The 23,350-nt window shown below is 31.7% G+C and overlaps 1 protein-coding gene and 1 long non-coding RNA gene across 2 annotated transcripts in view; one reads left to right on the top strand and one right to left on the bottom strand.

Moving 5' to 3' along the window:
- sbm (L-type amino acid transporter sobremesa) overlaps nt 1–16,137 on the bottom strand; it is a 132,897-nt gene extending 116,760 nt beyond the window's left edge. Inside the window, exon 1 of the mRNA XM_075298752.1 lies at nt 16,046–16,137. Coding sequence (XP_075154867.1) covers nt 16,046–16,091 — 46 coding nt within the window. The 5' untranslated portion in view covers nt 16,092–16,137. The remainder of the gene's footprint in view (nt 1–16,045) is intronic.
- A 5,052-nt stretch (nt 16,138–21,189) lies between these two features.
- Nucleotides 21,190–21,563, top strand: LOC142231994 (uncharacterized). Its single transcript, XR_012720986.1, has 2 exons — nt 21,190–21,292; nt 21,350–21,563. It is a non-coding gene; the product is annotated as an uncharacterized LOC142231994 (long non-coding RNA).
- The last annotated feature ends 1,787 nt before the right edge of the window (nt 21,564–23,350 follow it).

The raw sequence follows: 23,350 nt of genomic DNA, 5'->3' as shown, positions 1-23,350 counted from the left end.
AAGAAAATCATTGGCGCCCAATCATGAACATTTTAAACATAAAGTAGTTCATTCTTACTATTTTTGGGAATCGTACGAAAATTTCCATGTGCTTTAGTTCACATTGAACTTATGTGTACGGTCACTGAACTTTACACTAACGTTTAGTTAATAAAATGTTTGAGACATGCTTACAATTTCTCAAAAATGTCAAAATTTCATTTCTACAGAAAATTTTTTCAAAATTTTATTTCTACAGAAATTTTTTTCAAAATTTTATTTCTATAGAAAATTTTATCAAAATTTTATTTCTATAGAAAATTTTGTTAAAATTTTATTTCTATAGAAAATTTTGTCAAAATTTTATTTCTATAGAAATTTTTTTTCAAAATTTTATTTCTATAGAAAATTTTTTCAAAATGTTATTTCTATAGAAACTTTTGTCAAAATTTTATTTCTATGAAAAATTTTGTCAACATTTTATTTCTATAGAAAATTTTGTCAAAATTTTATTTCTATAGAAAATTTTATCAAAATTTTATTTCTATATAAAAATTTGGTCAAACTTTTATTTCTATAGAAAATGTTGTCAAAATTTTATTTATATAGAACATTTTGTCAAAATTTTATTCTATAGAACATTTTGTCAAAATTTTATTTCTACAGAAAATTTTTTCAAAATTTTATTTCTATAGAAAATTTTGTCAAAATTTTATTTCTATGAAAAATTTTGTCAAAATTTTATTTCTATAGAAAATTTTATCAAAATTTTATTTCTATATAAAAATTTGATCAAAATTTTATTTCCATAGAAAATTTTCTCAAAATGTTATCTCTACAGAAATTTTTATCAAAATTTTATTTCTGTTGAAAATTTTGTCAAAGTTTTATTTCTATAAAAAATTTTCTCATAATTCTATCGCTATAGAAAATTTTTTCAAAATTTAATTTCTATATAAAAATTGGTTAAAATTTTATTTCTATAGAACATTTTCTCAAAATGTTATCTCTATAGAAATTTTGTCAAAATTTTATTTCTATAGAAATTTTTATCAAAATTTTATTTCTGTAGAAAATTTTGTCAAAATTGTATTTATATAGAACACTTTGTCAAAATTTTATTTCTATAGAAAATTTGTCAAAATTTTATTTCTATAAAAAAATTTCTCAAAATTCTATCTCTATAGAAAATTTTATCAAAATTTTATTTCTATATAAAAATTGGTCAAAATTTTATTTCTATAGAAAATTTTCTTAAAATGTTATCTCTATAGAAAATTTTGTCAAAATTTTATTTCTGTAGAAAATTTTGTCAAAATTTTATTTATATAAAACACTTTGTCAAAATTTTATTTCTATAGAAAATTTTGTCAATATTTTATTTCTATAGAATATTTTTTCAAAATTTTATTTCTATAGAAAATTTTGTCTAAATTTTATTTCTATGGAAAATCTTGTCAAAATTTTATTTCTATAGAGAATTTTGTCAAAATTTTATTTCTATAGAACATTTTATCAAAATTTTATTTCATTTCATTTTATTGAGTACCTACACAACAAGATTAAAATCTTATAGTTACAGTGCAGGATTATAAATGTTAAAACATCTCCGACTTATAACAAGTATATACAATAATTAAATTTTAAAGATAAAAGAAAAAATAAAAATTTTAATAAATAAAACATAAATTAATATTAATATTAAAGAAAAAAAGAAGAAAATTACTTTTAATATTCAAATCCATTGCATTCTTGATGATTGAAATTGTGAGTCGATATTATATGTAGAAGCAAAATTTTATTATTAAATATTCTAATTGTGAAATAAATTTTGAATATTTACTCTTGTTAAAAGATGATGCGTTGCTGATGCATTGTATATCGGGTGGTAAAGTGTTCCAGAGACGTATCGTGCCAATAAAGAACTGCCATTCGGATACAAGACTTGTCCTTCTAAAGGGTATTATATTCCTATTCCTATCAGATCTGGTATAGAAAATTTTCTCAAAATGTTATCTCTATAGAAATTTTTATTAAAATTTTATTTCTGTAGAACATTTTGTCAAAATTTTATTTCTATAGAAAATTTTGTCAAAATTTTATTTCTATAGAAAATTTTGTCAAAATTTTACTTCTATAGAAAATTTTGTCTAAATTTTTTTCTATAGAAAATGTTGCCAAATTTTATTTCTATAGAAAATTTTGTCAAAATTTATTTCTATAGAAAATGATAGTATCAATTAAAAAATTAATTGGAAGTCAATTAAAAAAATAATTGAAAGTCAATTAAAAAATTAATTGCTACTGTTAATTTTTGTTTCAATTAAAAAAAATGTTGAATCAATTAGACTTTTAATTTAATATTTTTTCAATTAGGACTTTAATTGGTGTATTTTTCCCCCATATGGGCATTTATATGGCCCAAGAAGGCAGAGTTTTAGTCCGATTTGCACGAGGAGCATAATTGATAGTGTCGTCAAGTGTGTTCAATTTGATAGCTCACATATATATTTATCTCCTGATTTACACTCTTATTATCACAGAAGCCAAAATTTTACTTCGATTTACGTGATCGAAGTAGGACTAACATTGTAGCCAAATTTTGTCAAAATCGGTTCAGATTTAGACATAGTGCCCATATATATGTTATGGAGGAAATGTGGTCAAAAATTCACATTTTACACCTTTTGGTTACGATTGAGCCTGAACCTGATGAGATTTTAATATATAACATAGAAATATAAGCTCCGAACAAATTTGAAGGGCTTTAGATGGCATAGAAAATTGTGATATGCAGAATGATTCAGGATATAATAGAAAATATAATAATATAATAGAAAATTATGTTCGACTTGATTTTAATAATTCAGAAAATTTCTTCAAAATTAATTAAATTGTCTTTAAATTTGTTGACTTTTTGTATCTTAACTACAAAAACGCACCCATAAACAGGAGATGTTTTTCAATACATTAGTTTAAAGGCGTTTTGTTTTTTTTTGCTTGATACATAGGATCATTCCCACTTGAAGTCGAAATGTATGGATCTTTAACACGTTTTTAAAGGACTTAGATAGCACATGAGGAAAAATCTAAAAAGCCGAATAAATTAAAATGTGTGTTCCTAGAATCAAGTACGCAAACCTCAAATTTAAAAAAGAATTAGGTCTTAAAGGTAGCCTTAAATCGATTATCCGCTTCTTTGGCTCGGAATCAATAACATACGTAAATCATTAGTGTAAAGACTAGAGGTCTGCACAATTCCATTTGTAAATGCAGAGTACACGTGTACTTGCTACATGAGTACATCTATTTGAGAGAGTCGCAAAACAATTGGTACACATTTTGATGAACACCAAAAGCCACAAGTATCCCTGTGGTGTTGGAAGTATCATTTTGCACAAAGTAGTTGGTTCTTCACCAATAATTTGGTATACTAACTCCTTTCTGCATGCAAAGTAATCGGAAGGATTCCTATACTCACTGGAATACCACGAAGTAATCTATAAAAAGCCATTTAAGAATTCTGAGAGTACCGTAATTCAACGGTGAAAAATAAAAAACATAACCTATTTTTCAGTCTTTCTGTAAGTTTGGTTGTGTTCGGATCGTTTTTGTTTCATATATTTGGTAAGTACGTCAATTATTAGTTATATTAAGAAATTATATTATTTTTCTAAATTTTAGATTCCTTTCCAGTGACCGAAGATTCCCAATCAGCAATGCAGTCCAATTTCAGAAAAAGGGTAACTTAAAATTGGAGCGGAACGACTCAAATTTATTGTTTATTTAAGATAAACCTTTTGTATTCAAAATTTTTTCAAGATTTATATTTTATACCAATTGTTTTTATTAAATAAATAAAAACTTAATTAAAAACAAATTATTTTTCTGAGCTTTTGAAGTTATTTATACATTTGACCCTATATGATTACAATGTAATCGTTTAGGAACCATTGCTCAATGGTTTCGTTCTACTACCCCAACTCAAATAACTAAACAACTAGTTCTGATACCGTGAATCAGTAATCTAAACGGGGGCAATTCATACCCGCGTAGGACATGTCCATGTTAAATTCGCCACTCAAACCCATTGTACGTAATCAGAAGTGGAACTACTACACTTTACTCGATGTGTGGCTACAGTCTGGAACAAAACTAGTTCCTTGTACCAGCGGGTAACTTCTTGTTGCTACTCTGATGTCTTACCAACAAACACATAGTCCTCTTTCTCTCGTATTGAAGTGTACTCAGAGTGATCACGTCGAGTATGTTGCGAGAACAAAACTTCATAGAGTACTCCATGTACCACGTGCAGTTTCAGAAATACAAAAAAAAAACAATTACTCTCCATAATATATGTCTTCGGTTTGTTATAAAGAACGGCAACGTTAAGGTAAGTGTGTGACATACATAAACATATGAAATATGTGACATACATACATATCAATGATTAATAATAATGGAAAGTTTTGCTTCGCACATAACTGAGAAATACTTGTGGTACCACGTGAAGTGAAGAGAATCCATGTTGTACTTTTTCTCAAGTACTTACATTGCATTATTGTTCCTTTTTTTCGGAACACATATTGTTTCGGATAAGTACTTGGTGGTATTTGACAAGCAAGTGTTCTCTTCACTTCACTACTTGCGCTCTGAGAGAAAAACAGTGTATGTACTATATTCGACAGCCAATTGCATACATGTAGTGAAAGGTTATTCAATGCAGTAAAGACAAAATCTTTGGTAGCGGACATTTTGTTTAGTATAGACACAATTACCAATACAATTACAATTTACATCAATAAAAATTATTATAACACAATTTGATTTGGTAACAATACGTGTCAGCTACTTTGTGATCGAAAAATTATGAGTTCTATTTTATTGCTTTTGTACAAAATGTTTCTTATTTTTTTTTTAATTCTATAAACCTCTATAAAAAAAGGGATTGAACAAAATCTATTTTAGAAAACTTTAAAGCTAATGCAAAAAGCTTAAATATTTGGTCTATTTAGCCTCGTAGCCTAAAAGTATGACAATGTCAAGGAAAGAGTTAATGGTTTACACCCCCATCTTTTACACATGCATACAGACACTTACGTTCTCGAACTCAAAGCGCAAATCACAAAGTCATTAAAAGGACACGACTTTTGCCAGAGGCTATGTGTTTTGCTGGTGGTTATATCTTTATCGTTATCATGTATTGTACGCTTAGAAGTGGTAGCCTCGCACAAAACAAGTGTCTGTTCTATCGCTTAGTCCTTACGGATACCTCCCGCTGTTACCCTATGCGTTCATTCTGTAATGCTTCGTCTAATAAATAAACGAATGATGTTTATTTTGTTACTGTGATTGTATGAGTGTCCTAATCGTAGTCTAGAAAAATCTTTTAATGTAATAGCAGCTTTTAATGAAATTACCGTAATAATATGTTGAGGCCAAGTTGAGTGTCAGTAAAAGTAAGCATTTCGTTTCATTTGCTTTTGTTAGCCTAACGGATGTTAAATAAATAATTTGTGGCGTTTTTCTAAGAAATGCAAAAATTCTAGCTAATCTTTTTGAGCTTGTGTAATCATGTATTTTTGGGGGATAAGAAACAAGGCATTGGCTTAGGAATAAATTGTGGGATGAAATAAAAAATATGATAAGCAAGGCATTTATTTCAAGTTTTGAACAAGATGTATAAAATTTAAAGGCCGCACTCAAAAGAAAAAAGTTTACTTGAAATCATAGATTTTGTTCTTCCCTTAAGGATTATTTAAGGTTATGAAGATTATTAGGTAATAATATCTTTACAAGAGACTTTCTTTGCCAAGAGATTTCTTCACTTTGCTACTAATGTTTATTTCGATACCATTGCCTTCACAAATTGAATATCATTCGGATATCAGATTTCAAAACCTAATTTAAAATTTTACCTTTTGCCCGGACGAAGAAACAAACCACAGACATTCGTTTTGTAAACCAAAACACTATCCACTGGCCCATTTAGCTCTTACACTCTTCAGCACACAAGTAATACATAAAGCCATAGAAATTTATTTATAGACCAGTGTGTATACACACACAAAGCGCATTGAAAGAAACTTTGTTTAAAGAAAATAAACATCTTTAGATGCAAACATCTGATGCTCCATTTCTTACAAGCTATACAACTTTGAGGTAGAAAAAAACGAAAATAATTTAATTTTTAATATTTTCCAACAATTTTCGTCCAATTTCAAAAGGGGTAAATTTAGGTAGGGTAATTTAGGGTATTGCATAGTAGATTATTAAATTTTTACTACGAAGTACCAAGTTTGCGGCTTAAAGCGATTTCTTCTTCAGAAACTCACAGGGCTTAATATAAACTAAATCGACTGTGAATTTTAGAATATATTTTTTTATTAACGACATAAATAAAAATTTTGTAATAAACAATTTTTTTGGAAGATTGAACTATCCGTAAAGATAACAAAACAAGTTTGCAAAACCAGCAGCTAGAGAGGGAATATGATCAAAATTTTATTTTTGGACGGTGAATATGTAATATGATAGTCGTAACCATGTTACTTTCTGGGGCATTATTATAAGGATTCTTTTTATACTCTCCACCAAAGGATGGGGGTATATTAACTTTGTCATTCCGTTTGTAACACATCGAAATATTGCTCTAAGACCCCATAAAGTATATATATTCTGGGTCGTGGTGAAATTCTGAGTCGATCTGAGCATGTCCGTCCGTCCGTCTGTTGAAATCACGCTAACTTCCGAACGAAACAAGCTATCGACTTGAAACTTGGTACAAGTAGTTGTTATTGATGTAGGTCGGATGGTGGGCCATATCGGTCCACTTTTACGTATAGCCCCCATATAAACGGACCCCCAAATTTGGCTTGCGAAGCCTCTAAGAGAAGCAAATTTCATCCGATCCGGCTGAAATTTGGTACATGGTGTTAGAATATGGTCTCTAACAACCGTGCAAAAATTGGTCCACATCGGTCCATAATTATATATAGCCCCCATATAAACAGTTCCCCCGATTTGGCTTTTGGAGCCTCTAAGAGAAGCAAATTTTGTCCGATCCGGCTGAAATTTAGTACATGGTGTTAGTATATGGTATCTAACAACCATGCAAAAATTGGTCCACATCAGTCCATAATTATATATAGCCCCCATATAAACCGATCCCCAGATTTGACCTCCGGAGCCTCTTAGAGGAGCAAAAGTCATCCGATCCGATTGAAATTTGGTACATGGTGTTAGTATATGGTCTCTAACAACCGTGCAAAAATAGGTCCACATCGGTCATAATTATATATAGCCCCCATATGAACCGATCACCAGATTTGACCTCTGGAGCCTCTTGGAAGACCAAAATTCATCTGATTCAGTTGAAATTTGTTACGTGGTGTTAAAATATGGCCACAAACTCCCATGCAAAAATTGGTCGATGTCGGTCAATAATTATATATAGGCCCCATATAAACCGATCCCCAGATTTGACCTCCGGAGCCCCTTGGAAGAGCAAATTTTTCCCATTCGCTTGAAATTTGGTACGTGATGTTAGTATATGGTATCCAACAACCATGCAGGAATTAGTTCCTATCAGTCCATAATTATATATAGCTCCCATATAAACCGATCCCCAGATTTGACCTCCGGCCCCTTTTGGAGAAGCAAAATTTTTTTTGTTACATTTTGCTAGTATATGGCCGTTAACAACCATGCCTAACTAGGTCCATATCGGTCTATAGTTATATATATATCCCTCAGATAAATCGATTTCCAATCACACAAAAATTAGTCCATATCAAGTTCATAATTGTATATAGCCCCCATATAAGCGACCCCATATTTCAATTCTGGCTCTCTACGTACCGTGCAAAAATTCCATATCGATTCGTAATTATTTGTAGACTTAACTATACATAACTTTTTGTATAATGTTAAGAACGATGTTAAGAAGGTTGAAGATACCACAACCCAAGTAATTCGATTGTGAAGGACAGTCTTTCGTAGAAGTTTCTACGCAATCCATGGTGGAGGGTACATAAGATTCGGCCTGGCCGAACTTACGGCCGTATATACTTGTATTTTTTTTTATCAATCATTCATACATTGTAAAATAATTCTCTTGGCTTGTTTTTCCAAAAATAGTATTTAAAACATTTTTATACCCATGGTCCGTATCGGTCCATTTTTAGGTATAGTCGCCATATAGACCGATCTCCCGATTTTTATTCTTGGGCTTCTATAAACTGTATTTATTACCCGATTTGCCCGAAATTGGAAATCTAGAGGTATTTTGGGACCCCTAAATATGTGTGCCGAAAATGAGGTGTATCGGTCCATTTTTTGGTGTAACCCCCATATTGACTGATCTCCCCATTTTACTTCTTGGGCGTCGAGAGACTATATTTTCTAGCCGATTTGCTTGAAATTGAAAATCTAGAGATATTTTAAGATCACAAATAGTCACAAATGGCACCTATTGGTCCATATTTTGGTATATTAGGCCCTATATTGACCGATCTACCGACTTTATTTCTTGGGCTTCTAGAATCCGTAGTGTTTATCCAATTTGCCGGAAATTAGAAATATAAACGTATCTTAGGACCACAAAGAGGTGTGTTGAAAATGGTCCGTATCGGTCCATGTTTTGGTATAGCCCCTATATAGACTGATCTCCCGATTTACTTCTTGGGATTCTAGAATTCGTAGTCTTTACCCAATTCGTCTGAAAGTGGAATTCTAGAGGTATTTCAATTTTAGACCCTCAAAAATCTGTATCGCGTTTATTTTTACCGGTCCATTTGCAAGGCATCGATATAGACCCATTTAACTAATTTGTTGGAAAATCATAAAAAAACGAGTTATATACGAAGACATCATCATTTTAATGGAAATTAGAAATTTGAAAATGGACAACTAATGTGGCGACTACAATTGCCAAGAGCACTTGAAGAATTAATACGACCAAATGGAACATACGTCTCCGCAAGCTCCAAAAAAGTGGTCAATTGGAACAGATTCAAGAAATACCAAATGAGGAATAACGGAATATTTTGAGAAGGTCAGATACGAGATGGTTTACTCGGCAAAAATTTGTTGAAGATTATTGGAAAATTGGCGTGTACTTGAAGAATATTTTCAATTTGCATCAAACCAAGATAAATTAAAAGAAGCAGATGAGTAAAACGAGGCTTATTTGCTTTTCATAAAATATGGTTAAAATATTTCAATATTTTAAATGCTCTATATCAATCAAAACAAAATGAAAACAAAATATTAGTTCATGCTCTACATATCGAATCGACGAAAATATATTTTAAGCTAGGCCAAAACTTTGTAAAAAAAAATCTGAAAGTATATTTGAGCCACATATTATTTACCCCATCGAAAATTTATTTTTGAATACAGAATGTGAAGAGCTGCTAAGAACCTTTCCTCCATCAGAGGTTTACCAAGTTAATTCAGATTGCCTCAAGTTCAGTATTCCGATTGAAATTTGTGTGCCAAAAGTTTGCAATTAATATTGACCTTCTTACGCAGGAGCGGTAAACACAGGAACACAACTTTTCCGAACAAGAACAAATATCGTTATCGAAGTTATAACCAAGTCCAAGAACTTTAATTATAATTTATTATTTCCAAATCCACATGCCAATATAGATTTTTTAATTTTTGCTGATGTCCAAATAAAGAAAAGAAATTAAATAAGCCATCAATCAAGCTCAGTTCAATTTGTATTATTCGATCGTATTTGCAGAGTATTTCTATGGACTGTACAAGTTTACAGTTTTCGATGTACACCTGCTTACTATAAAAGACTGAATTCTAAAGATTTCTTCAAATAAGTTATTTTTGTTAATTCTTTTTAATTAAATTATCCTGAACATTTTGTATGTTGCTTTAATTTTGTTGTTAATTATTTTTAATTACATAATCCTTAACTTTTTAATTCCTTTTAAATAACATAAACCTGAACTATTAGATATTATATTTCCTTTAAATATATGCCAGTTTTTTGTTGGATTTCTAAGAATTTATTGAATTTAAACTTATTGGAGTGTAAAGAAAAATGTAGGGGAAAAGTAGTAAGTTAGTATAGGGATAAACGTAGGGAATTTCAAAAAAAAATCCTCTGACATCACTGCTTTCTCGGGAACGAAAGGCTCTATAACCAGCGATTGCCTCTTATCATATTTGATTTTAAAGGATTGTCTAAAATTTCGTTCCACAGAAAAACAATCTCATATTTCATTATACGAGCAAACAAGTTCAAGAATCTTTGCCAAAGACTATGTATTTGATTCCACTGTGCCACTAACCACGTTTTCTAGGTATTTCTAATATATATGTATATTTATTCATGTATTTATGTATATTTTTGCCTTAGAACTACTGTAAGTATGTTTGTGCTAAGAGGGCTCGCCTTTGAGAAGAAAGAAAACAGCTGTTTATTTATATATGAATGTAACGATATGGAGGAGGAGTATCAGCAGTGAAAGTTCATTAAGCTATTTTACCATAACTCACCTAACATATACATCCCCCACCCCAAATATACACTGCTACTTATAAAGAACGAAAATTTGGATAGATACAATGAACAAAATATATGTGTTTTATTTACGCACATATTTACATCTCAACTTTGTGTTTCCTTTTTTCCTAACCCCAGACACCCGCTAGCATAGTTTCTCATTTCTATGGTACTATAGCTGAAGATTCACTCTCGTGTATTTCACTCGTATCTGATTTTGAGAGCACACAAACACCCACACACTCTGCGTGTGTTTGCCATTACTCTGAGTATTAAATATTTTCCCGCTAAGAATTTTTTGAACATTTTCATATGCTCTTGACTCATAGTCGGAAAATTTTTAAAGGGAAATTTTTTTATGTCCACTCTCTCTCTCTCTCTTTCTCTGTTTCTCTCAGTCGAAATTATTTTTGTTTCTGGAGAAATTTCCCAAAAGTCGGCAATTTCAGAGAAATTCATTTCAAACGCACAGAAAAGCATAAAATGTGCGGCATTTGTTATTATCTTTGGCTATAATAATCTACCATGCTTTATAAAAATTTCATGATGTTCTACATATACATACATATTCCGTACACATAATTTTTCGATATTTATATATGTACGTAGAGTTACATATACATAAGTGTGTAAATTTATAAAACAATTCAAGCATTGAAAGCTTTATAGTCTATTGGAAAAGATTGATGTTGTTTAAGGCTTAAAATAATGCTGCGTCTTTAGTTTGTTAATATATGTTTAGTTTTCAAACGTAGTTCAAAAATTTAAAATTATCTGTTCGTGTATATGTCGTATATCTTGAGAATTTCATAACACTCTGCCAATTTCCTATGCTTAATTGATTTAATTGATCCTTATTTTTCTCATGGTAATTTCGAGATCGAGCCTCAAAATTCAAAAACACGTATAAACAGAACCCTATGATCCAAACCAAATATTCAAAAGTATTAAATACACACTCAGAGAAGGAATATGATCACCTCAAACATGTTTCAAGAGCAAAATGTTATTTTTGTATGATGACCATGTAACATGTTTGTCACTAAAATGTTATTTTCTCGTCAAATATAACCTGCTTGCCGAAATCAGATACATGATTTCCGAGAAAATAACATGGTTGCGAAAACCATGTTACATGGTCACCACCCAAAAATAACATTTTGCTCTTAAAACATGTTTGAGGTGATCATATTCCTTCTCTGGGTGCAGTTATTTTAATTAATAATTTGGGCAATGGGCCCTCCAATGTTTTAGAAAATCATTTAATGGCGATTTCGATTCGATAAAAAAGTGCAACATTCTCGAATTTGACACTATCTTTTGGACGAAAATACAATGAGGGAAAAAGTAGTGTAACACCAAGGCAACATATTTTTCCCAAACGAAATCGCTCTAAGTTACATAAATTTTTGAGGCAAAACGGCTAAGGATATCAACTTTTTCCTCACCAAAATTTTAAAAGTTAGAATTTTCCAAAATAAGAATTCCTTTAGAAAATTTAAAATAAATCGAATCCTATTGCAATATTTTGCTAGTTTGGTTTATAAAATTCGAGTACAACTCTCAAAGAAAAAAGTCTGTAAAAACCAGTTAGGTGTTATATACATTTGAATATTGGTCTAGTGGACAAAACCTCATAAAATTTGTAGATTCTAAAATGTGATTTTTAGATTTCTCAAAAATATTTTTTTATATACAAGTATTATAAATTAATTTTTATTTTATTTTGTATATATTTTAAATGCAATCAGCAAACATGCAGTTTGCAGTTATGCCTTAATTTTATTTAGCAAACATAACATAAATTCCTAATATGTTGGTTTTATGGTGTTAAGGCAAACTAAAAAAATATGTAATTGAAATTAAACAAGTATATACGGCCGTAAGTTCGGCCAGGCCGAAGCTTATGTACCCTCCACCATGGATTGCGTAGAAACTTCTACTGAAGACTGTCATCCACAATCGAATTACTTACATAGTCCATAGGTGGTATATATTAAACTAAAAAATACCGATTAAATACGTATATAATTAAGTTTAAAGTTTCTATAGAAATAAAATTTTGCAAAATAAAATTTTGACAACATTTTTATCGAAATAAAATTTTGGAAAAAATTTTCTATAGAAATAAAATTTGGAAAAACTTTTCTATAGAAATAAAATTTTGACAAAATTTTCTATAGAAATAAAATTTTGACAAAATTTTCTATAGAAATAAAATTTTGACAAAATTTTCTATAGAAATAAAATTTTGGTAGATTATTTTTGGCTCGAGTGGCAACCATGATTATGAACCGATATGGACCAATTTTTGTGTGATTGGGGATCGGCTATATATAACGGTAGACCGATATGGAACAATTTTGGCATGGTTATTAGCGGCCTTATACTAAGATTTCAACCGGATCGGATGCATTTTGCTCCTCCAAGAGGCTCCGGAGATCAAATCTGGGGAACGGTTTATATGGGGGCTATATATAATTATGGACCGATATGGAGCAATTCTTGCGTGCTTGTTAGAGACCATATACTAACACCACGTACCAAATTTCAACCGGATCGGATGAATTTTGCTCCTCTAAGAGGCTCCGGAGGTCAAATCTGGGGATCGGCTTATATGGGGGCTATATATAATTATGGGCCGATGTGGACCAATTTTTGCATGGTCATTAGAGACCATATACTAACACCACGTACCAAATTTCAACCGGATCGGATGAATTTTGCTCCTCCAAGAGGCTCCGGAGGACAAATCTGGGGATCGACTTATATGGGGGCTATATATAATTGTGGACCGATATGGGCCAATTCTTGCATGGTTGTTAGAGACCATATACTAACACCACGTACCAAATTTCAACCGGATCGGATGAATTTTGCTCCTCTAAGAGGCTCCGGAGGTCAAATCTGGGGATCGGCTTATATGGGGGCTATATATAATTATGGGCCGATGTGGACCAATTTTTGCATGGTCATTAGAGAACATATACCAACACCATGTACCAAATTTTATCCGGATCAGATGAAATTTGCTTCTCTTAGAGGCTCCGCAAGCCAAATCGGGGGATCGGTTTATATGGGGGCTATATGTAATTATGGACCGATATGGACCAATTTTTGCATGGTTGTTAGAGAGGTTGTTACTAACACCATGTACCAAATTTCAGCCGGATCGGATGAAATTTGCTTCTCTTAGAGCAATCGCAAGCCAATTTTGGGGGTCCGTTTATATTGGGGCTATACGTAAAAGTGGACCGATATGGACCAATTTTTGCATGGTTGTTAGAGACCATATACTAACACCATGTACCAAATTTCAGCCGGATCGGATGAAATTGGCTTCTCTTAGAGCAATCGCAAGCCAAATGGGGTTCCGTTTATATGGGGGCTATACGTAAAAGTGGACCGATATGGCCCATTTGCAATACCATCCGACCTACATCAATAACAACTACTTGTGCCAAGTTTCAAGTCGATAGCTTGTTTCGTTCGGAAGTTAGCGTGATTACAACAGACGGACGGACGGACGGTCATGCTCAGATCGACTCAGAATTTCACCACGACCCAGAATATGTATACTTTATGGGGTATTAGAGCAATATTTCGATGTGTTACAAACGAATTGACAAAGTTAATATACCCCCATCCTATGGTGGAGGGTATAAAAATAGCAAAAAACGTTTGCTCTTTCAGCAAACAGTTAGTGATTTCCCTTTTCCAGTAAACTTTTTTGCATATTTTTCTGCTATGTCTATTATTAAATTTTTTGAGTGTAACTATCGACCAGGAGGGAGATATTCATTCCCATGCAGGAGATACCTCATAATGGGTTATACAGTTGTCATCATAGGAGAACCTTATATTTTAAAAATATATTCCAGAGACCAAGGAATTTTTAACGGAATGATGTTCAACATTTAAAAAGTTTTAAAACTTATTACATTCTCTAATTTTTGATTTTTCCCAATTATTCAGTCTTAGCTCGTTCTATTATGTTTAGTTGCATATAGCGGAAATATCCGCTAAAACAGTAGAAAGTCTGCTGAAAAAGGTAAGCAGTGACTGTTTACCGTAATAGCAAACATTGTCTGCTATTGTTTAGACTCATTATCAAAGAGTCTTCTTGAGATGAATTTAATGTTCAATTCACAAGATGTTCATTTGAGGTTATATATAAAATCCTTTGTTTTACACAGTCTTCGCAATAAATTTACAATGTCTTAAATTTCTTTACAGTGTTAAAAAAAAACTCTGTACAAATTTCTGAAAACGTACCGATTCATTTATCGACAGATGCTTTCATAAAGCGTTTGCCAAATTACAAACAAATTATGAAAAATTATATTTATTTTAATTTTTCCTTATGTTTTCAACAGATAAAAAAAATCTGATTCAATCACGAAATTAATTGATCCAATTAATTTTTTAATTAAAATGTCTTCAATCACAGAAATGATAAATTAATTGAATTAAAAAATTAATTGACAATCAATGAAAATATTAATTGATCCAATTAAAAAATTAATTGACACTATAATTTGTGTGATTGAGTTTTATTTCAATTAAAAAAAATAATCAATTAAATATTTAATTGAATATTTTTTAATTGGAAAAATTATCGTGAAATTTGTTTCTGTGAAATTAATTCGGAAATACTCAACTAGCATGGTACTAAATTTGACTTTCGCCCTATGACAAGTCCATGTAAAATTAATTGCTGCACCTTCCGGACCCAAAAATAATTTTTTTGAATTGCTATTTTGGCTACGCTTTTCTGCTGAGATGTTTTAATTTGGTTGACACCTTTTTGAACTTATGTATTTTACAAATTCTCTTGTCCACTAAATCACAAATTACAAAAATATAACAGCAAACCTCGACTGCTTCTTTTTAACAGACTTTTTTCTATGAGTGTAGTAAGAAAGGATATGTAATAGGGTCTTATATTTATCCATATGTCTAGATTAGATTAGATGAGATATTTTTTTTAGCATAGGGTAGTGACACAGACACACACATACATATACAACATTGGGAAATGTTTTTGAACACTTGTAACGTTTCACTTCTTAATTGAGAAGGGTCATTTTGGTATAAAAAAAAAATTTCTCTTAACACGTTATATTTTCCATGAGCATTTCTAATTAAAAACATTTGGTTATTTTCATATAAAATTTGCCAAAAGCCGTATCACCTTTATTTATTACAAAAAAAAAACTTTCAAAATAATCTGTAATATTTTCATAAGACCTTTAAAAGTTTGTTTTAATGATTTGATTGACCATATTTTTTCAGTCTAGCTTCTAAGCAAAATCACACTTAGCACAACAAAAAATTTTCTCACACAAAAAAGTGTATCTGGTATCCGCACCCATATTTTTTGGTAAAGAAATTTAATTGAATTTATTTATTTTAATTTTTTTTTTATTTTTCCACATTAGCTGCTTTTTTGTTGATTTTCTTAAAACGTTTATTTATTTAATTTCTTAAATTTTTTGGTTAGAAAAATTTTAATGGCAGTAAAATTTTCTCGCTTACCATTGCTAAAAATATTTGTTGTGTTTGGAAGGACATGCTGATACATGACTTGCTACAGTACAGCAATCTACTCACTATCATGTCACTTTAACCACTGCAAGAGAATGAAAGTCAGAGAGCCTTGCTATGGGTATTTATAAGCAAATTTGAATTTGTAGAAGTCCCGATTGGAACCCCGATTCGAATGGCACAATATAACAACAGCAAATACAAGGGACAATAAAGAGCAACAAATACCACTCTCTCTCTCTCTCATACACTAATGTTCTCTCCCAATATTAAAAACACGTTGATGAAATGTAAGCTGTTGTGGGTGGAAGCAGGCGAAGACAACAAAAACGTAGTTAACTACTGAAGTTGGGGGTGGTTAGTTCTCAACGTTATGGTCTTTCGTTTAAAATACTGGTCTCTGTAAGCACACAATGCTATTGAGATATAATCCACTATTATTTGTTATGTTAACTGTGTTTAACATACACACATCCACATAACATATTTTAATGCTAATACATCTCTCCTGATGTCAAATTAAGGTTGAATACCGGTTAATAATGCCTAATAACACACTTTCTGTCTCTTCCTACTGTTATATGCAATTAAATTCTATTGAATTTAGTTAGAAATCATTGCTGTATTACAGTGTTATATAGTGTCATAGGTTTGGGGCCTGTAGACAACGTATGAGTATTTGGAGGAAGATATTAACCACCCACTAGTGTACTTGACACTTGCTATTGAATAGAAATAAAGCTTATATTTAGGTGGTCCTACACGTAGGGTCCCTTGTAATTGAGTTAAACGAAGAATTCACCACCTGAGGTTTAAAATGAACTAAATGAGTCTGAAATAATCTAAAGAAAAATACAACTATAATTATAATCGGAAATGAATGTGTTGAGTAATGTCTGTTTTTTGTTGAGAACGAGATTTTTCAACTATTTCTCAACTTGAATATTACCTTAATCCTTTGAAAAAATTTTAAATTTTAGTATTTTTCAAGCATTTTAGCATTTATTACACCCACCACCATACACTCAAAAAAAGGGGGCGCTAATGCCAACTTAAATTTACACTCATAGAAAAAGACTGCTGTTAATAGCAAACGCTGTCTGCTGTTTTTCAGCAAACAAAATACTGCTGTTTTAGCAGCTTGTTTGCTAAAACAGCAAACAATCTGTTTATTTTGGGACAGTAGACAGTACTGCTGAAAAGTCAGTAGTTTGCTGAAATTTTCTGCTGGTCCGAATAAAATTATAAATTCACTTCAGTCTATTTGAAAGTAGAACTACTGTTGCAGTAAGCAAAAAAAATAGTCAAATGGTACACATTAAATATCTTTAATGTGTACCATTAAATCTTAAATACCCACCACCATGAATCAAATATTATAGTTTCCTTTAAAATTTCATGGGGGTTTGATGACAGATATTCTCCCAAGCAGAGCCGTTCAACTAGTACACTTCCCGAAGATAAATTTAAAGATTTTACCTATGAAGACTATATCAGATTTTGGATTTATAAGCACCATTTTTGTTTGAGTTGTAGAGGAATCATTAACATCTCCTGTAAGTGTGCAAGAAAATGATGAAATAACGTCTTGATTGGAAATCTAAAATTTGTAGATTTTCACCCCCATTATTTAAATGATTACGAGTAGTAAAATCTGGAAATTTTACATTCAGTTTCAAGCAATTTTCATTATCAGTGCGCCTTCTATACACTCAAGAAGTGATTTTGGTCTATATGGAGGCCTTACCATATGGACCGATAAAAACTAAATCCGATACACGTTTTTGTGAGTCTAAAATACAATTTCAGGCAAATTGGATAAAAACTACGGATTCTAGAAGCCCAAGAAATAAAATCGGGGGATCAGTCTATATGGGGGCTATATCAAAACATGGACCGATACTCATCATTTTTGGCATCCCACTTTATGGTCATAAAATACCTCTAGATTTCAAATTTCAGGCAAATTGGATAAAAACTACGGATTCTAGAAGCCCAAGAAATAAAATCGGGGGATCGGTCTATATGGGGGCTATATCGAAACATGGACCGATACTCATCATTTTTGGCATCTCTCTTTATGGTCCTAAAATACCTCTAGATTTCAAATTTCAGGCAAATTGGATAAAAACTACGATTTTTATAAGCCCAAGACCCCAAATCGGGAGGTTGGTTTATATGGGGACTAGGGAGCCTCCGTGATGCAATGGTTAGCATGCCCGCCTTGCATACACAAGGTCGTGGGTTCGATTCCTGCTTCGACCGAACACCAAATAGTTTTTCAGCGGTGGATTATCCTACCTCAGTAATGCTGGTGACATTTCTGTGGGTTTCAAAGCTTCTTTAAGTGGTTTCACTGCAATGTGGAACGCCGTTCGGACTCGGCTATAAAAAGGAGGTCCCTTGTCATTGATCTTAACATGGAATCGGGCAGCACTCATTGATAAGAGAGAACTTCACCAATGTGGTATCACAATGGACCGAATAGTCTAATGGCGTTTTCGATTCGCAAAAAATATGTTGCCTTGGTGTTGCACTACTTTTTCCCTCATTGAATTTTCGCCCATATGACAGTATCATTCCAAAGTTATTGCTAATTCATAATATTTTCAGGGATACAGAGTCCTTCATATTTTGCAATCAACTTCGAGGATGTTGCCTCTTTTTTCACAATCGAAATCGCCATAAGTGAGCCTGATATATCGGGCTGCCACCTAACCAAAACCTAAACCTATATGGGGACTATATCAAAACCTGGACCGATATAGCCCATCTTCGAACTTAACCTGCCTGCAGACAAAATACGAGTTTGTGCAAAATTTCAGTACGATTGCTTCATTATTGAAGACTGTAGCGTTATTACAGCGGAATGACAAACTTATTATACCCCCGTCACCATTCTATGGTAGTGGGTATAAAAACATTTGGGTACAAGTCGCCCTATTTAATAATTGACCCACACGTAGATCGGGGTTTTTACAGAGTGATTTTTATACATGTCGTTAGCATAAACATATATTGCCGTTCTATAAGGACCGTTTTTCATTTCACGTGCAAAACCAAACTCGATGAAGATATTCTAGAAAGACTATATTTTTGAAACGGATTTTCTAATAGGACAATTTTCGTATCCAAAAAAATATAATATTTTAAGATAAGTATTCTTATGTTTATTTCATAATAAAGGTGGGTACTATGTTCGGTTTTCGAGTTGAAAACAGCTTTATTTTCGCGATTACTTTTCCTTAAATAATCAAAATTATAAATGGAAACAAATTAATTCCTGTAAAGTCTTGCCTTGAAATCGAGAGGAACAAGAAACTGCGCATAAATTGAGTTAATTTATCTGCTTTATATTGAACTGTTTTAATAAAGTAACCACGAAAATTTCAACGCGAAAAGCGAACATACTACTTACAGAAAGTATTCAGTTGATAATGAAAAACTTTGTCTTCGATAGTCTCACGAATTCTATCGTTGAGGTGTTTATTCGATGCTGGGTTGACGACGTCCTATCACATGGTCCGACAGGAAGAAGGAAAATCGTAAGTATTTGGTGGCTAATTTGCAAGAAAACGTTTCCCGGCCGGAAACGTTTCTTGCAAAAGAACAACGGTTTGGTTGCTTGTGTGGCACATAATTATTAAAAATAAACGTTGTTCAGATCAACACCAACCAGCTCCAACCATAAAATTTAACTGGTGATATGTTACAAATTCATTTGCGAAAAAAAAACAAGTAACTCCGCAAGACCACTAACCAAACGAAAGAGTCATACGAATGGAGGACCATCAGATAAAACAATTTTGTGTTTTGACATAGATGCCGAGGTGGAAATGAACCTTATTTGTCAAGATGATTTTCCGATGCATATCCGCATTCTGTGACAACAAAAATTATTTTTACCTCCTCTTTCATATGAGAGCATGCTTATTTAGTATTAGATCTGCTCAGTAAAACCTAGCAAGAGTAACGTTATTCTCTTTGATTAAAATTGCAAAAAAAAGTACGCGAATAGCATCCAGTAACTATTTGCGCATTCAAAATTTCAGCTTCTAAAACATTAAAGTGAGAGAGACTGCGTTTGACTGTTATCAGATTGTAAATTGTAAATTTTTGCTAGAGTGTTTGATAAAAAAACAAAACACCAGTAAAATGTATATGTTCCGCAATTATACTGGAAGCTAAAAAAATGAATGAATGAATACTTTTCAGCAATTTTAAGCGAAGAGAGTAAAAACACTCTTACTCTCTTGCTATTTTTTACTGTACATTTTTTGCTGGAAAAGTACACGAACAGTCCTATGTTAAATGTCAACGCCCAATAAACACAGGATGAGCGTTTTTCAAATGCAACAACTTTTCAGTTTGAGGGTAAATATAATTTTCAACATAAATTCAACTTGACTTGAAATTTCTCATCTTCAATACTTCTTCAAATTGTTTGCGAATTACTTCCAATTTGCCAAAATGTTGAAGAAATCTTTGAAAAGGTGTTGAAGATAATATGAGAAAACCTTGACAAAACACTACCCTAAAGTGCAATGAAAAAACCATGTGGTTTTCAATACTTATTTGTGCAACGAAGTTCGTGGTCAATTGCAAGAAATAAAAAAAATGGAAAATTTTAGACAAATAACCAAATAGTTTATAAAAATAGATAAGTGAAAATAAAAAATGAAATAAAACTTTGAGGAAGTCACTAAATGTATATCTCTTTGCAGAAAACTAAAATTATGGATTCTACGTTCTTGAAAACATTAAAAAGCTGACCAATGAAAAAATGGTGGACAATTAACTGGAACTGCTTCAAATAGTTTATAATAATTGGTACGTCAATATGAAAAATTAAATCAACACTTTAGAGAAGTCACTAAATTTAAATCTCTTTGCAGAAAACTAAAATCTTTGGATGCTACATTCTTGCAAACAATAAGAAGCTGACCAATGAAAAATGAGTGACTTATCGACAAGAAAAAGTTTCCAGAAACATTACCCTGCCAGCATTTCAAAGTTCCATTTCAACCTCATCGTTACCACAGACTCGTAAATGTCACTTCAACCATCATGAAAAGGTACATCAAAATGTACATGCAAGTAATTTGCCATCCCTACTGTAAAAAAAGCCATTTTTTTTTTTTGTGAAACGCCAAGCGCAACCAGCTTGTTATATTTTAATTAAATAAAAACGAAAATAAAGTTCTGAAAACATAGATTATACGCTTAAAATTGTGAAAGGTATATTGGTGAACAATTTGGTGATTTTCCAAATGGAATAAAGTGATTGTTTTTCAGATATTTTACAGACACGCTGCCTCCATGGAAAAAAAACACTGGTTGATAGACGCAGCAACATGTAACTCGCTACTTGTAACTCAACATCATCATTAATGCCAAAAATTATGTTAAATGTAATGTGATAGTGGTATAAATGTTATATTTTTAAGAATTTGTAAATGTTTAATCAAATTAATAAATATCTAAACAAACGTGTTTTACTCGACCACAATGATTCTTTTACAACTATCTTAAAATGCACTTTTTCTGATTGTTTGGAGGGTCCCTTATTGGCGTCGTTCTAAATTGATCTATAAAGGCACCTAATAATTGCACTCATGCGAAACATTTTTGTAGTAACTTGGCGTGGTACAACTTCTCAATAGTGACGGCGCTTTTCCGACGTGTTTTTGATGTCGTATATGATTGTTTTCGACGTAGTAGGGATTCTCAAAAGAGTCCCCGAATTCAAAAAATGTTGGCAGGGTACAAGTGCAACCAATTAAAATTGTTAAAAACAACAAATTGTTGAAATCAACAACTTCTGGATGAAAATGTGCATCACATCGTCAGTTTAATTCATATGTTATTATCAGTTTAAAATGGATATTTTGTGAATTCCTGAAAATCTGAAAATCAATTCTAACACGCGGTCCAGTACGTTCCTAATTTCAAATTGCCCGCATGTTAATAAATTTTAATGCTGTTTTATGACACCAAAAGGAAGGAAATCGAATTATCAATGCAGAAGTGTTTAATAATAATGTTTAAGATATTTAAAGTTTTGTTGTTTGTTTTGTTTCTTGTTCTTATTTGTTGATATGTTTAATAAGATTATTATTTATCAATGGGTATTGTAGTGTATTATGTAGTGTAGTTTATTATTATATATTTTATTTTGATGAAAATGAATAAATTATACAAAATTCATAGAATTTTGGCTTTGACTTTCAATTTGAAGTGGGGATATCATTCATACAAAACTAGGTTGAAAAGTATTTGCAACGATGTTAATTTTGAATTTGACTCGCATCGAAAATTGTTTGACAAATTATTGAGTAGCGATGCATTTCAATTTGAGGATAACACTTGAGATATTATTGCTAATGTGTTGAATTTCACTGTTGAGGGTAATGTCTGTTTTTTGTTGAGAACGCGATTTTCTCAACAATTTCTCAACTTGAATATTACCCTAATCCTTTGAAAAAATGTTTGAAAAATTGTTGAAATTTAGCATTTTTCAAACGTTTGTGTTTATTGGGCTCCGCCAAAGCATCACATTTAAAGGACTTTAACACGAGCAAGCCGGAAAATTAAAAAAACTCTTATTATTTTGTGTTGTTTTGGAATATATTTTCCAAAATGTTATTGCGGAGATTATATTTGGTAAGTATTGTGTTTGTCATGTAGGAAATTTGCCATTCCTTTTTTAAGGTAGAATTACATACCATGCGTTCAACGCGTCCGATGATTGAAGAGTTGAAATTTCTCTTTGAAATCAAAAGCTCGAATAGTCTGCCGCAAACGGAAAAAATCAACCCTTCCATCAACGCACGGATTGACACATGGTGTGTAATTCAGCCTTTAGTCATTTAGGTAATGCACATATTGTTTTAACAATTTTTAGATAGGAAAATTACTATTATACTCGGATATATGGGAGCAACCGTCGTACAATCGTTATAATGCTCGCCTTGCATACAAAGGCTTATGAATTCAATCCCAGATTCGACCAAACACCAACGGTGGATTACTCCCTGTGTAATGCTGGTGAAATTTTAAAGCTTCTCTAAAATTTTCATCGCAATGGAAATGATGTTCAGAATCGGCTATAAAAAGGAGATTCCTTTTTATAGCCGAAAAGAAAACTCTTCCTTCAGTATATATATTCTGTACCAATTACAATGTTAAATTTTTTAGGGAATTTTTGAAAAAAGTCTAGACCAATTTAGGGTTGTTTTTTCCTTAAGATTTGGGGGAAAGAAAATTACCTGGCAACATTGTTGTGCCAACAAACAA

This window comes from Haematobia irritans, chromosome 3 (genome assembly GCF_050003625.1).
Source record: "Haematobia irritans isolate KBUSLIRL chromosome 3, ASM5000362v1, whole genome shotgun sequence".
NCBI lineage: Eukaryota > Metazoa > Arthropoda > Insecta > Diptera > Muscidae > Haematobia > Haematobia irritans.
This window is presented reverse-complemented; position numbering and strand designations above follow the sequence as displayed.